We start from the raw sequence: 15,235 nt of genomic DNA, 5'->3' as shown, positions 1-15,235 counted from the left end.
TCACATTGAACCACTAGTACCAAAAATTATAGTAATTCTAGTATCACATCAACTACCATAACATTAAGAGATGCTACGTCTACCATATATTTACAACATTTTCACAACAAATCATAAATAGTTAGTTGTTATTGGTTCAAATTTAAACCTAACACTAAGATTACTTTTTTCTCCTAATAATAACAATCCGTAACAACCTATTACTTAAAATTTGTTGTAAAAATATTGTGAAAATATTGTGAACTTATTATTTCTCATACTTTTTGCCACAACTATCTAACGTGTCATACTATGACTGGCTGCTTGACACTTTTACATTTGACACCGGCTGCTTGACACTTTTACATAAAACTACCATTTTTTTTAATTATTCATAGTCTATCACATGAACAATTATGACACTAATTGTGTCATTTTATGTATTTTTAACATTTTCCCGAAAATTAGCATTATGTCATAGACTCATAGCGTAATAGAGGACAAATAGTCGTTTAGCAAACACTAATCAATAATCATTACTATTTCATTCCTCAATGGAACAAATAAACAATAAAGTTACATCCTTCAATTTCCTTCAATTAACTAATCGTTTCCAGTTCCACAGAGGAGATACAACATCAATAGTTTAAAATCCTTTGTGTTCCTATGATGATGTCAGAACCAACCTTAATTCTGTGTTTTTTTTTTGTTTTTCCTTCTTTTTTTGGGGTTTGGTTCCAAGCAATGACAAAGAAGGCGTGTTTGTTACATTTACATGGCCTTAAAAAGCCATGACTTTTCAGTTCTTGTTGTTTAAGAAAATTGCACGTAACTCAGCCACGTCGATCTCGTCGACACGATTCTCAGGTCTGTAGTAGCCGGTGACGGGATCTGGGACCCACGAGACCTTCTCAGTGGACCCCACAATCTCCTCCCCTTGCTTCTTCACCATACTTGATCCTGAATTACCACTTCTTGCCACGCTTGAAGCAACTCCTTGTGAAGCCGCCGCATATCCACGTCTGTACCAAACACAAACATCAAAAATTAACATTAATATTTTTAATCAACGGATCTCCACCGTTCATATATATACTTGTGCACCGAAAGTGAAATATGCTAAATGATTGATTTGGGATTGTGTGCGCACTTTGCGAAAATCACGGGCTTTTCCTTTTCTTTTTGTCAATGTTCTGGGTCAACCTAGATTTTCTGAGTTGAGAGTTAGGATTGTTTTGGTTAGGTTTTTGAGAGCTTAAAAAGAGCGTTTGCAACGCTCGTTTTAAACTTAAAATGAAACGGCTTATACAAATATGCACCTTTAATCCAATTAATACCTTCGGATCTGTTTGGATGTTCAAAAAAACAGAGGAAAAGAGAAAACCCCTCTTTCCTCATTCCTGTGGTTTTTGGCCAAACAGGGCATAATATACAAGCAAAATAAGAGAGAAGAGAAATGGGTTTTTGGGTTACCTGGTAATAGTGTTAGAGAAGCCATCAACAACGAGAGCAGAGAGAAGCTTAGCGTTGGAGAAAGAGCGAGCCATTGTAATTCAAAATTTTTCTTTTTTTCAAAGACAAAAGAGATTAAAAATCTACGCCGCCGCAGAGAGATTTTTTCTTTCCTTTTCTTCGGAGAGAAGATAAATTTTCTATCTATCGAAGGAAAGAAACCTTCCACAGCAGCGAAAAACTCTTTTTGTTTAGGGAATTGGCTCTCTCAAACTTTGTCTAAGCTTCTTCGGAATTTGCTAATGTGGTTTGAAGCGTTAGAGAGGAGGGGTTTATATAGGAACATTATGAGAAATTATTAGGGTAGGAACGCGCAATGAAAATTGAAATACAGGGCAATAGGCGGGCCTACCGTGTTTCACGCAAAATGAATTATTAGTGCGCGTCTTTTTTTCTTTTCTTTTCTTTTTTTCAACAAATAAAATACTACGTCGGTATTTTATTATATAATGGTATAATAGTATAAATTTTCATTAGATATAAATATATATCATTAATTTTTCTTTTCTTCGTCTCATCATGTCAGTTTATTTTTTTTCTCAAAAAAAAATGTCAGTTTATTTTTAGTTTTAACTTGAAAAACCGGTTTTATTTTTAGTAATATTCTATACGTAATATGTATATATATATATATACACATTTTTTTTTTTAGTTTTTTTTTCTTAAAGACTAATGTTATGATACACGATTCTTTTTTTTTTTTCTTTTTTAACGTAACTACCTAAATTTTAATCTATGTTATTGCCTATATTTTATAATAATAAATTAACTATTAAAGTTTTATAATTCAATTTATTCGTAACGAGACATTCAAGATTCAAATGCTTTATTTTTCAAGTATCAAATAAAAAAATAAAAAACAATCAAAATTATATAAGTATTGTGTTGCAACCGTCAATAGTAAAAACTCAAAATATTACATATTATAAAGGATACTAAGTATGATATGTTAAGTATATTACATATTATAAAGAATGCTAAGAATATTACATATTGTGTTCATGATCATTATTTTATGTAATTTATGATACATAAAGAAAAATGGAAAGAAAAGTGTTGTGTGCCATAGTCATTCATTTAATAAAAATAAATTTCATCCTATAAGCCTCATTTCATATATTAAAAAAACCACCAAAAATTTACTTCTTTATCTTACTAATGTGTTACACACGCATGCCAAAAGCTAACAATAAAAATATATAATCTTTTTTTTTTGTTGAATAATAAAAATATATAACCTTAATAAGTGCATTTGGACAGTCGATTAGGCCACAAATGAATTATAAAAGTCATTGATTTTACTTTGGACTTTAATAGCAAGTAGTTGCCTAGGAACTTGTGGCATAAAAGGTTGTTTAAAACGCATGCTTGTTGGTTTTGTTTTTTATTTTACAAATTATAATAAATTAAATAAGGTTTTTTTCTCATAAGTATTTGGTTGTTTGTGATTTTGGAGAACTTGGCCAAAAGAAAGGGGTGCAACACGAGGACTTCTCAGGAGATCACTCATCCTAATACTACTCTCGCCCAAACACGCTTAATTTTTTTTTTATCATTTCTTCTTAAATTTTTCTAAGAATAGTTTATAATCTAATTCTCTTAAATCATTGGTTAACATTTCCCTTGATTATAAACTAAAAAAGTAATTTAAAAGATGCAACAAATCTTACAATTTTTTTTAAAATATTTATTGAGGTGAAAAATTATAATTAGAACACCATCACTTTCAAAAAACTATTAATGATTGTACACCAATTATAGAATGGTTATGTAAAATTTGTTGTATCCTTAAACTTATTGAAGCTAAAAAAAATTAACTCCAACCACGCTTGTCTAAGTTATAAATTAACTTTTTAAAAGAATCAGTTAATATAAAGTATTTTAAAATGCCATCTCATTTTAAATATAGATTTTCTTTTATTTAGTTTATTTTTCATGCCAAATAAATTGTTCCAAATGAATAACTTATTAATTAAATGTTAATATTAGTAAGATAAAAATGGAAAAGAAAAAAAATCACATAGAATTTAAAGTAAAATTATAGAAGATGCAAAAGGTAAAAAGAAAATGTTAAATTTATTTGAAAATCTGTATAAATAAATGAGGAAGCAAAACCGATATAAATATAAGAAAAAAATTTGTTGCTTTCATCTCTTCTTGTTTATATTTATTTTGTATCTAAATGCCTCCAATATATTTCAAACCAAAAAGTGATTGGACACTGATGGTACTGACGAATACGTAGCTGACGAGTATAATTATAGACGAAGTTGCCTTCACGGACGAGCATGACCAATATCTGCGTCATCAAAAAGAATTAATGCCATTCAATGCTGCCAATAAAGCTCCAACCGTTACAGGACCAGCTGGACGAACCGACGGGAACACATTAAAGTCCATAACTCCACCAGAGACGTTATCAGGGAGGCATTAACACTCCAACGGCTACAATCCCCAAGGGTATATAAAACCCTCACAACACCAATACAAGGTACATAAAAAAAAACAACATCACCACCTGAGTCATTTTTTCTGGTATTTCAATCATTATCTTCTTCAATACTGACTTTATCATCGGAGGCGTTGTGGCAGGCACCACACCGGTGACCATTTGAGTAAATTCCTGCCTCCACAGGGTCGTCAGAGTACTTACAGGAGTCGTCTGGACGAATCCAAGCAAATCAACGAGATACTGCTTCATCAGTTTGGCGCCGTCTGTGGGAACGACTTTCTTGTACAACCATAACGTGGTTCCTACCAGCTCCAGATGGAATCTAACCAAGACTCGGCGGCCTTGGCGCAGCAAGTGCGAAGCCTCGCGGCCACCGTCGAAGAACTTACAAGACAGAATCAAGAGATGAGACAGAGGTTACAGCAAGAGGAAAACCGGTCAAGAGCTGTTCAAGAAGACGAAGGGGATAGCCATGGAAGGAGTGGCCAGACGGAGAACGGTAACCCCGGAAGAACGGCATTCGACATCCTCCAAGAGATGAGGAAAGAGATGGATGAATTACGAAACGCCATCAAAGAGAAGGCTGATCGAAGCACGGATAAAATGGTCGGAGCGACGGACTCCCCTTTCACCATGGCGATCCCCGGAACGACCGGTACCGGCGAAATTTCGGCTACCTCGGCAGGCCTTTTGACGGGCTCAAGGACCCCCAAGATCACCTTAACACCTTTAAGACGACCTTAGGCCTTCAACAGCCCCCTGACGAGATCATGTGCCGTTCGTTCCCCACTACGTTGAAGGGAGCTGGACGAGAATGGTTCACGAGATTGCCCACCTCGTCCATCGACAACTTTGAGCAGTTAAGTAGTGCTTTCCTGCGCCATTTCGTCGGGGGGCAACGTCCCAAAAGACCAGCGGATCACCTACTCACTATTAAGCAAGGAGAGAAGGAGACCTTGCGATAGTATGTAAAACGCTTCACTCGGGAGACTTTAGAGGTGGACGATGCAGACGATAAGGTCCAGCTGACGACATTTAAGGCAGGGCTTAAGTCCCGAGAATTCGTCGTCTCATTAGCAAAGAATCCACCCCGGACGATGGCAGAGATGTTGTTGAAAGCTCAAAAGTATATGAACGCTGAGGACGCACTGGCGGCCATCGTAGATGAGGGGAAGCTAAAGACAGAAGGAAGGAAGGAGGACGAACGCAGGGGACAAAAGAGGGAGCGTCCGAGCCGTCGGGGAGGTGACACCGATAGACGAAAAGACGAGAAAGCTCCACGACCAGTAAAATTCACACCCCTAATTATGCCTGTTGACAAAATTTTGACGCAGATCCAGGATCAACACCACCTAAGGTGGCCAAGGCCCTTGCACTCGTCACCAAGTGTACGGGAAAAAAGCAAATACTGCCGATTCCACAAGGACCACGGCCATTACACGAGAAGATTGTCGAGATGCGAAGGGACGGATAGAAGAACCGATACGTAAAGGAAAACTTCAGAAGTTTGTCAAGAAGGGGGACTCCAGCAGGTCCAGAGAGGGCAACACGGGCCAACAAGAGCCCTCGTCCAAAAACGAGAGCCGCCGATCTCAGCCACAAGAAGTAATCGGGGAGATAAGCACGATAGCAGGAGGACCTTTCGTGGGGGGATCGTACAGGTCCCTCAAGAAAGCATACCAGAGACAAGTAAACAGTGTCCATATGGAATCCCCGTTGAAACACAGACGGACGAACCAAGATATATTCTTCAGCGAAGAGGACGCGAGGGGAGTCAGGCAGCCCCATAACGACCCTCTGGTGATAACACTCACAATTGAAGGGTTCAATACTAAAAGGATCCTCGTCGACAACGGTAGCTCTGCAGACATTATGTACTTATCGGCCTTCCAACAATTGAAACTAGATCCTGGTAGATTGCGTCCATTTGAGTCCCCCCTCGTCAGCTTTAGCGGTGACCGAGTATACCCCAAGGGCATTGTGACACTAAAAGTCACGATAGGCGCCTACCCGAAGCAGCAGACCCGTCATCTAGACTTCCTGGTTGTAGACTGCCCTTCTTCGTACAATGTGATCATTGGGAGGCCCACACTCAACCAATGGAGGGCAGCAACGTCCACCTACTGCCTAAAGATAAAATTCCCAACTGAAGACGGAGTCGGTGAAGTAAAAGGAGACCAAGTCTTAGCTAGAGAATGCTACCAAGCCGTGTTGGCTACAGGAGAAAACCACACGTGGACGATTGAAAGAGAAAAAGAAGACAATATGGAAGCCCTAGAAACTGTAGAACTCGTGGAGGGGGAAAGTTCGAAGGTGACGAGGATAGGTACAACTATAAGTCCCGAGATGAGGAATGAACTCGTCCGTTTCCTTAAAGGAAATTTAGACGTATTTGCATGGAGTCACGAAGATATGCCGGGCATACCATGCCAGGTAATCCAACACGAGTTGAAGACGGATCCGAGAAGAAACCCGTCCGGCGAAACGACGGGTCTTTGCCCCCGAACGAAACCAAGCAATCATGGAAGAAGTTAACAGATTGTTGCGGGCGGACTTCATCCGAGAAGTTTATTATCCCGAATGGCCGGCCAACGTCGTGTTAGTGAAGAAAGCAAATGGAAAATGGAGAATGTGTGTAGACTTCACGGACCTAAACAAAGCACTACGAAAGATAGCTTTCCCCCGCCGAGAATAGATCGGTTGGTAGACTCCACGGCTGGACATAAATTACTAACATTCATGGATGCATTTTCGAGTTACAACCGGATAAAGATGGTGAGGAAGATCGGGGAAAAAGCTGCATTCATCACAAGCCAAGGACTCTCTTGCTATAAGGTAATGCCCTTCGGACCGAAGAACGCGGGGGCAACGTACCAAAGATTGGTGAACAAGATGTTCGGCAAGCGGATTGGAAGAAATATGGAAGTGTATGTGGACGATATGCTCGTCAAGAGCAAAGAAGAGTGACTCACCTGGACGACACAGGAGAGACATTTAATACCCTCCGAAGATACCGAGATGAAGCTTAACCCTAGTAAGTGTGTTTTTGGGGTAGCTTCGGGAAAGTTCTTAGGGTTCATGGTATCCCAAAGGGGAATAGAAGCAAATCCGGAGAAGGTGCAAGCGATACTCGACATGGCATCCCCCAAAACCATCAAAGATGTCCAAAAGCTCACAGGAAGAATAGCTGCGCTGAATAGGTTCGTCTCTAAAGCGACGGACAAATGCCTCCCATTTTTCAAAACGTTGAAGCAAGCGTTCGCACAGATCGACGAGTGTGAGGCGGCTTTTCAAGAACTCAAGCGCTACTTGAGTAGCCCGCCCGTCTTGAGTCCCTCAAAAGCAGGAGAGAACCTTTATTTATACCTGGCAGCCTCGTCCACAGCCGTCAGTGCTGCCTTAATCCGAGAAGAAGACAAGAAGCAGCTCCCAGTTTATTATGTCAGCCAAGCCTTCCAAGGAGCAGAGGCCAAATACCCCAGGATTGAGAAGATTGTCTTCGCCCTAATAGTGGCTTCGCGAAAGCTACGACCATACTTCGAAGCACACCCTATCCTTGTAATGACGGATCAACCCATCGGAAATCCATGAGCAAGCACGAAGCGGTGGGAGAATGGTCCGGTGGGCAATCGAGCTCGGCCCGGTTCGACATCGAATACCATCCCAGAACGGCCATCAAGGCGCAAGCTCTAGCGGACTTCATAGCAGAATTTACCTTCCCAGACGATGGTGATGTCATGGACGATGCGGAACAGTGGACGATTCAGACTGACGGATCGTCAGCCCGAAAGAGGGGAGGATTAGGGATCATTATAAACACCCCCAATGGAGAAAAACTCCAATATGGAGTCCAATTAAAATTCCCGGCAACCAACAACGAGGCTGAATACGAAGGCATACTGACGGGACTAAGACTTGGCAATGCCCTCGGGATTAAAAACTTGCTCATTCAGAGTGACTCGAAACTAGCGATAGGGCAGATCAGGGAAGAGTATGAGGCGAAGGAAGAAAGGATGCAGAAGTACCTCAAGTTGATCAGGCATCTAGCTCGTGGGTTCGACAAGTTGAATTTCGTCGGGATCCCGAGAAGCCAAAATGCGAGAGGCGAGACGAGGTCGCCAAAATGGCCTCGTCTATAGAAGAACCAACGAACAAGGAGATTCTCATGGAGATTCGAAATACCCTAGCATCGAGGAAGTCCGGTATTCCCCATCCGGAACACGAGTGGTTGGATGGAACCGATCGTCTCATATCTTCAAGACGGACATCTTCCTCATGACTCGATGGAGGCCGGGAAGATTAAAGCAAGGGCGGCCGGATTCACAATTTTGAATGATACCTTATACAAGAGAGGATTCTCCTTGCCTTATTTGAAGTGTCTCGACGAGGAAGAAGCTAAGTACGTCCTCCACGAAATCCACGAAGGGATATGCGGGGACCACGCCGGGCCCAGATCTTTGGTAAGTAAGGTTATTAGAGCGGGGTATTTCGGCCAACTATGCGGGAAGACGCTATGGAGCTCGTCAAGAGGTGCGATAAGTGCCGGAGGTTCGGGAACGTCCGGAGGGCGCCGGCGAGAGAAGATGACAACGATTACCTCCCCGGCCATTTGCACAATGGGGGATCGACATCGTCGGTCCGTTACCGTTGGGAAAAGGACAAGTACGATTCTTGCTCGTCGCTATCGACTACTTCACTAAATGGGTTGAAGCAGAAGCAATAGCAACGATCACAGAAGCAAGAATCCGCGGCTTCGTGTGGAGAAACATAATTTGCAGGTTCGGGATCCCACAAACGATCATTTCAGACAATGGCCGACGGTTCGACGGGGATTTAGAGACTTTTGCTCGGGACGGGTATCAAGAATAAGTTCTCGTCACACAGGCACCCACGGTCTAACGGACGGACGGAGGTAACTAATCGAACACGCTCAAGATCATAAAAGCACGACTAGACGAAGCTAAGGGCGCGTGGCCGAAGAATTGCCCAATGTCTTGTGGGCCTACGGGACGACGACAAGAACCCCCACGGGAGAGACGCCCTTCGGGCTCACTTATGGCACCGAAGCGGATAATCCCAGTCGAGGTGGGTATGACCAGCACCTGGCGAGAAGTCTTCCGCGAGGAGAATAATGACGACCAGCTTCGAATCAATCTGGATTGCTTAGACGAGGTAAGGGACAAGGCATCGAACATGACGAAGAAGTACCAACGTAAGATGACTGAATACTACAACAAAAGGGTCAGGCTCAGAAGACTAGAAATTGGCGATCTCGTCTTACGTAAGGTGACGACTGCAACTAGAGAACCCGCCCACGGGAAACTTGGCCCAACATGGGAAGGACCTTACAAGGTCGTGCACTACTCACGACAAGGAAGCTATCACTTGGAGACCCTGGACGGACAAAAACTCCCGCGACCTTGGAACATAGAAAACTTGAAGAAGTACCACCAACAGACATAGATCAAGAATGTACTAATTACCGAAAATTAATGAAATGATTTTTCAAATGATGTGCTCATACAGGTACCAAGTCTCGGGGAGTTAAAAAAAAAAAAATGTCTAAGTAATAAGATTCCGCCTAGACGGATGTACATTACTGACGAAGACAAAAGCAAAGAACTTTTGTCCAAGTAATAAGATTCCGCCTAGACGGATGTACATTACTGACGAAGACAAAAGCAAAGAACTTTTGTCCAAGTAATAAGATTCCGCCTAGACGGATGTACATTGCGACGAAGACAAAATCAAAGAACTTTTGTCCAAGTAATAAGATTCCGCATAGACGGATGTACATTACTGACGAAGACAAAAGCAAAGAACTTTTGTCTAAGTAATAAGATTCCGCCTAGACGGATGTACATTAATGACGAAGACAAAAGCAAAGAACTTTTGTCTAAGTAATAAGATTCCGCCTAGACGGATGTACATTACTGACGAAGACAAAAGCAAAGAACTTTTGTCTAAGTAATAAGATTCCGCCTAGACGGAAGTATATTACTAACGAATACTAAAGCAAAGAACTTTTGCCTAAGTAATGAGGTCCCGCATAGACGGAGACACATCATTGACGAAGCAAAAAAAAAAAAAAAAAAAAAAAAAAAGAGAAGAAGAAAAACGCCTAAGTACAGGAGAAGGATTAAGTGATCACGTTCCCATCCAGTGGACGAACATTACTGACGGACACAAAAAAATATTTTTATAACAGAATATATCCAAGTAGATGCAATATTATAAAAGCCTAAAACCTGAGGCCATTGTTCCAAAAAAAAAAAAAAAAAAAAACCCCATAAACACTGGGATAAAAATACACATGAAAATTTCTAATTGTCCAGGAAATTAAGCCTGAAAAACATGTCAGGCACCTCAAAAAAAAAATAAATAAATACATGTAATAAAAACTTTTTGATTACAGGTTCAAACTACCGGGTCGGCATCGTCTCCAGCTGGGGCATCAAGGGCAGGGGCGTTGATGACGGGAGCATCAGGAACGTCTTCAGGGGCTTCGGCGGCGGCGGCTAGGGCAGCCTCGTCAGCAGAGATCTCCTTGTCGACCTCCTCCATATCCAGCGCCTCCAGATCCACCCCGGAAGGATGCTTGATGCAATACCTCCTCAAGAGCTCAAACCCCTTAAAGTACCAACTGAAGAGCACAGAGTTGTACTCTTCAGTCTGCTGGAAGCCCTCGATTGCCCTAGAGGCGACGACCTTGATTTTTTCCTTCGCGGCTGCGAGCTGCTCGTCCTTTTCCAGAACCAGCTGCTGTTCAACCTTAAGATCGTCGCCCAGCTTTTTGACCTCGTCCTTGTATTGGTGAACATCCTCCATCGCGGTTGTCAGCTCCCTCTTCAGCCTCGAATTCTCCATCTCCAGGACTTTGATCCGAGAAAGCGAAGACTCGACCTTGGCCTCCTGAGCTTGATACTCCGCTGAAAAATGGACGGCTTCCCCCAACACCTAAAAAAAAAAAAAAAAAAAGGGCATGCAAAAGAATAAATAAGAAAGAGAGAGGCTTATGTGTAAAGGCGTCACGAGAAACAAACGATTTACCTGGACGAGTTTATGGATATGACGACCCATCAACTCAGCTGGAGTCGAACCTGAAAGCACCTTCAGGTCCTCGGCATTCACTACCCCACGAGCCCGATCCGTCGCCAACCTCTCGTCATCCCAAATTGAGGACGATCCGGAATTATCCTTTTCTTTGTCAGATGTGCGAGGCCTCTTGGAAGCGGGTGTCGGAATTTCTTCTACTGAAGTGGCTGGAGAAGCCGTCCTCGTCGTCTCGGCACCCGAAACCACGGGTGTGGTCGAGACTGTCGGAGTAACGGAAGTAACCTTGCCCTTCACTCGAACCACCTTCTTCCCGAGGCTCGACAAGGGTTCGTCTTTCTTGGACCTCATTTTTTCATACATGCCCTTGTTGAATTTCGTCGTCATCTCTGCAAAAGGGAAAAATTTAGAAAGAGTAAATTGAACAAGTACAGCCTCAGGGTCCAGACCAACGAACTTAGAAGCTTACTCTTCTTTCCCTCGATATCAAGGCTTCGTAAGACGTAGGAAGACGGATCGGGGCCGAGGTTGTAGAAAGCGAGTGTCCTCGGGTCTACCAAGTCGTCCCAATTGTCAATGGATTGGGAATAAGTGATGGCCGCCTCAACGCGCTCCTTGTACCTGCTTTTCAACTTCGGTCTTCGTTTAGCTGCACGAGGACGAAGGAAATTAGCAACAATCACCCAAGAATATATATATAAAAAAAAAAGGGGCGAGAAAGTAGACTGACGCACCTAAGGTCGGGGTTCCCCACCGACGAAGCAACCTGGGGATCTCACCCCGGTCCCGGGCCGGAGGGAGTCTCAAAATTGTCCCCGTACACAAACACAAATCTGGACTTCCGCATCCGAAGGACGAAGGTAAGCCCTTGACGATCCTGGTTCTTCTCTCCCAAGGTACTAGCTCGTAATACCCGTACTCTTTGGACTCTTTTAGACGGTATAAATATACGAGCTCGTTTACCTTAATCATATCCCCGTTAGCGGCCAACCATATTTCCATACAGTTGACCACTATTCTCCACGAATTGGGCATAAGTTGCCCGGGGGCAATCCCCAGATATGCCAGGAGCTCCATCACAAACGGGTGGACGGGAAGCCTAAGTCCACAAGTGAAAGCGGCCTCATAGAAGCACACTTCACCGGGGAAAAACGAGCAAGCCCCCGTCATCGTCGGTGGGGCGACGAACACGGACCCGCTTCCGGAAATTGAAATCTATCTCTAAACCGATTGACGGCGTCAGAATCTAATCCGCACGGCTCCACGAGGGCATGGAAAGCCTTAACCTCTCTAAAAGTAGAGACGGCCGTATCTCCCTCCATAGGACCGTCGCTAGACGACAACCCAGTATCGAGGTCACTAAACCTAACCTCTGACATCAACCTAAGCTTCTTCACCAAATCTTCAAACCAATCGACGGACTCTCGGAGCAATGGGTATAAATCACCCAAAACAACACCTAAACTGCTACCCTCCGAAACAAAGCCCCTCAAATTGGGGAAAACACCTAATGACCCCCCTAAGCGAGCAAAAAGAAAAGAAATTGAAGGACAGTTTTCCCTAACCTCTAAATTACTGACCATGAACTTCCAGTCTACAAAGAAGAATACTAAGATTCCCACAGAAAGAAGAGAGAAACAAACAGGGAGAACCACAAAGAAAAAACAAAAATCAGATACTTGCAAAGAAAAAAAAAAAAAGAAAAAAGAGAGAGGATGAAGAAGCTTACCTCAGAGACAGCAAAGAGCCCAACAGCCAAGAACCAAAAAGGAGCAAAGAAACGTGCGAAGAGGATGCTTAGAGGAGAAAAACTGGATTTTGGAAGGAAATGAAAAAGTAAAGTGCAGAGAAATGAGTTTAAAAGCCAGAATAGAGGTGGAAACCGAAAATCGGCGGGAAACCCAAGGGTCAGTCCCTTTCCAACCCCATCACGCCACGTGGCCACGACCCACGCAACGCCGCCATAACGCATTCAATGCGGCACGAAATCCTAAAGGACAAAAAAAAAAAAAAAAAACTGTTCGGCTTCCACGATCGTCACTGACGACCGTAAAGCCCGGGGGCATCTGATGGTACTGACGAATACGTAGCTGACGAGTATAATTATAGACGAAGTTGCCTTCACGGACGAACATGACCAATATCTGTGTCATCAAAAAGAATTAATGCCATTCAATGCTGCCAATAAAGCTCCAACCGTTACAGGACCAGCTGGACGAACCGACGGGAACACATTAAAGTCCATAACTCCACCAGAGACGTTATCAGGGAGGCATTAACACTCCAACGGCTACAATCCCCAAGGGTATATAAAACCCTCACAACACCAATACAAGGTACATAAAAAAAAACAACATCACCACCTGAGTCATTTTTTCTGGTATTTCAATCATTATCTTCTTCAATACTGACTTTATCATCGGAGGCGTTGTGGCAGGCACCACACCGGTGACCATTTGAGTAAATTCCTGCCTCCACAGGGTCGTCAGAGTACTTACAGGAGTCGTCTGGACGAATCCAAGCAAATCAACGAGATACTGCTTCATCAGACACAATTTTAGTAATTTTTTGAGGTTATTATGTACTTTTATTTGAAAAAAAAAATGTAGGTTTTACTTACATTCAAATTAAAATAAATAATTTCAAAAAACTACTATTTTTTTGTATTTTAAATGAGGATGGAGTAAATGATCTTTCCTCAAAAAAGATAAATTGTGAATAATGTGTGCTTAATGCCTTAATCTAAGGAGGAAATTAACTAGTGCCTAAACTTATATCATGCCATGTACACTCTGTCGGCCTTAGCCACACGATTCTGAAAGCATTGTGAATTCAACTTAAGAATTAGAGAAACTCAAACCGATGTCACACCAAAAATCAAAGCTAAATATATAATCATTGATTTACAAATTAATCTAATTGAAACCAACGTGTTACTAAAATTTAAGTAATATTATTTTCTTAAAAATACTAATTTGATCCTCCAATTATACTAGAAAGTTTAATTTGGTCATTGTTAATTAATAGTGCCAAATTTAGTCCCTTAAGAACAAACTATGTTTTTTTTTTTTTTTTTTAATACAAGATAGAATTGCTACTCTAGCCTAATCTAAGTATATATGTGTGTGAAGCTCCTTCCTGGAGATTTGAACCTCAACTCTTGCCTCTCATATCTCACAAGCATTTATACTTATGAAGTGATTACCGCACCAAAGGTGCGCAGTGGTTATGCTGATTTAGTCCCTAAAACTTAAAAAAAAAAAACACAAACACACATCAATTTAAATTCTTATCAATGAGTTACTCTATGTTCCAAATCTAAAGTTAAAAAAAATGGAGTACAAGCTAAAATTTATTGTAGAAAATAATAAATATAAAAACTTTAAACCAATCATTTTATTAACTAATAATTTTGTTAAGCTTTTCACAGACCAAGACCTAATAATAATGAATGACTTGTTTTTTGAGAGTGAGGGAATAATAAAAGTTTACATAGCTGTTGGACAATGAAAATTAAAAATATGACCCATTATTTTATTTGTAAAACATTATTATTATTATTATTCCTTAGATCTTCTAGGACTTTTTCTTTGTAAAATATTACCAAATGGAATCAATGATGGAGTCACCGTATGACTTATGCCATGTCACGGAGGAAACGTGAGAGAGAGACAAAATACCGTCCACTTTGGTTTCTAAAAAGAACCCAGTCAAAGCTTCCAGTACCTCTCCTTTTCTGCCACCTGGTCTTTATTGGAGAGAGCCGTTTGCACCGAAACTACTAGAATAGCCTTTCTTGACCCCTCATATTTCCGGCGAGCCAATGTGAAGAAAATGAAGGATTAAAGTTAATCGGACGGTCAAGATTGAGTAATAGTATTGGGTGAGGAAAGCTTCTTTTTTGAGCAAATAGTTAATGGGTGCACTGAAAGCATGGGTTTAGTAAACTTTATTAGAAATTTTTTATGTAGAAAAATAAATATTAAAACTTTAAAAAAATGATTTATTAAGAAGAGACAAGTTAAGTTATGATATTTCTCAAGTGATGTGAAAACTTTTTTAAAAATGTTTATTAACTAGAGTTTTTATTTTTTTATTTTTTTATATAAGATAGAAATTATACTCTATTCTAATCTAAGTGTAAATGTATGTGAAACTCCTTCCTAGAGAGTTAAACCTCGGCCCTTACCCCCCACACTTTACAAGTACTTATACTTGTAGAGTAACTATCACACCAAG

General features: G+C 41.3%; 2 protein-coding genes across 2 annotated transcripts; both read right to left on the bottom strand.

Moving 5' to 3' along the window:
* Window positions 1-490: 490 nt before the first annotated feature.
* LOC142613222 (indole-3-acetic acid-induced protein ARG2) lies at window positions 491-1,831 on the bottom strand. The gene is made up of 2 exons (XM_075785466.1): window positions 1,453-1,831; window positions 491-1,001 (listed from the first exon to the last, which is right to left on the bottom strand). Exons 1-2 carry the CDS (start codon window positions 1,524-1,526, stop codon window positions 779-781), a joined length of 297 nt encoding a protein of 98 aa, XP_075641581.1. The 5' UTR covers window positions 1,527-1,831; the 3' UTR covers window positions 491-778.
* An 8,387-nt stretch (window positions 1,832-10,218) lies between these two features.
* On the bottom strand, window positions 10,219-11,772 carry LOC142613964 (uncharacterized). The gene is made up of 4 exons (XM_075786488.1): window positions 11,731-11,772; window positions 11,466-11,645; window positions 10,994-11,385; window positions 10,219-10,900 (listed from the first exon to the last, which is right to left on the bottom strand). The coding sequence occupies exons 3-4, from the start codon at window positions 11,381-11,383 to the stop codon at window positions 10,361-10,363; spliced, it is 930 nt and encodes a 309-aa protein (XP_075642603.1). The 5' UTR covers window positions 11,384-11,385; window positions 11,466-11,645; window positions 11,731-11,772; the 3' UTR covers window positions 10,219-10,360.
* Between the last annotated feature and the right edge of the window lie 3,463 nt (window positions 11,773-15,235).

Source organism: Castanea sativa, chromosome 10 (assembly GCF_040712315.1).
Source record: "Castanea sativa cultivar Marrone di Chiusa Pesio chromosome 10, ASM4071231v1".
NCBI lineage: Eukaryota > Viridiplantae > Streptophyta > Magnoliopsida > Fagales > Fagaceae > Castanea > Castanea sativa.
This window is presented reverse-complemented; position numbering and strand designations above follow the sequence as displayed.

Bases quoted from the DNA above. Each gene is read 5' to 3' on its own strand.
- LOC142613222 (XM_075785466.1), bottom strand. From the start codon at position 1,526: ATGGCTCGCTCTTTCTCCAACGCTAAGCTTCTCTCTGCTCTCGTTGTT. The intron at 1,002-1,452 runs GTAACCCAAAAA...TGTTTGGTACAG, and splicing joins TTCTCTAACACTATTACCAG to ACGTGGATATGCGGCGGCTT.
- LOC142613964 (XM_075786488.1), bottom strand. From the start codon at position 11,383: ATGACGACGAAATTCAACAAGGGCATGTATGAAAAAATGAGGTCCAAG. The intron at 10,901-10,993 runs GTAAATCGTTTG...TTTTTTTTTTAG, and splicing joins ATATCCATAAACTCGTCCAG to GTGTTGGGGGAAGCCGTCCA.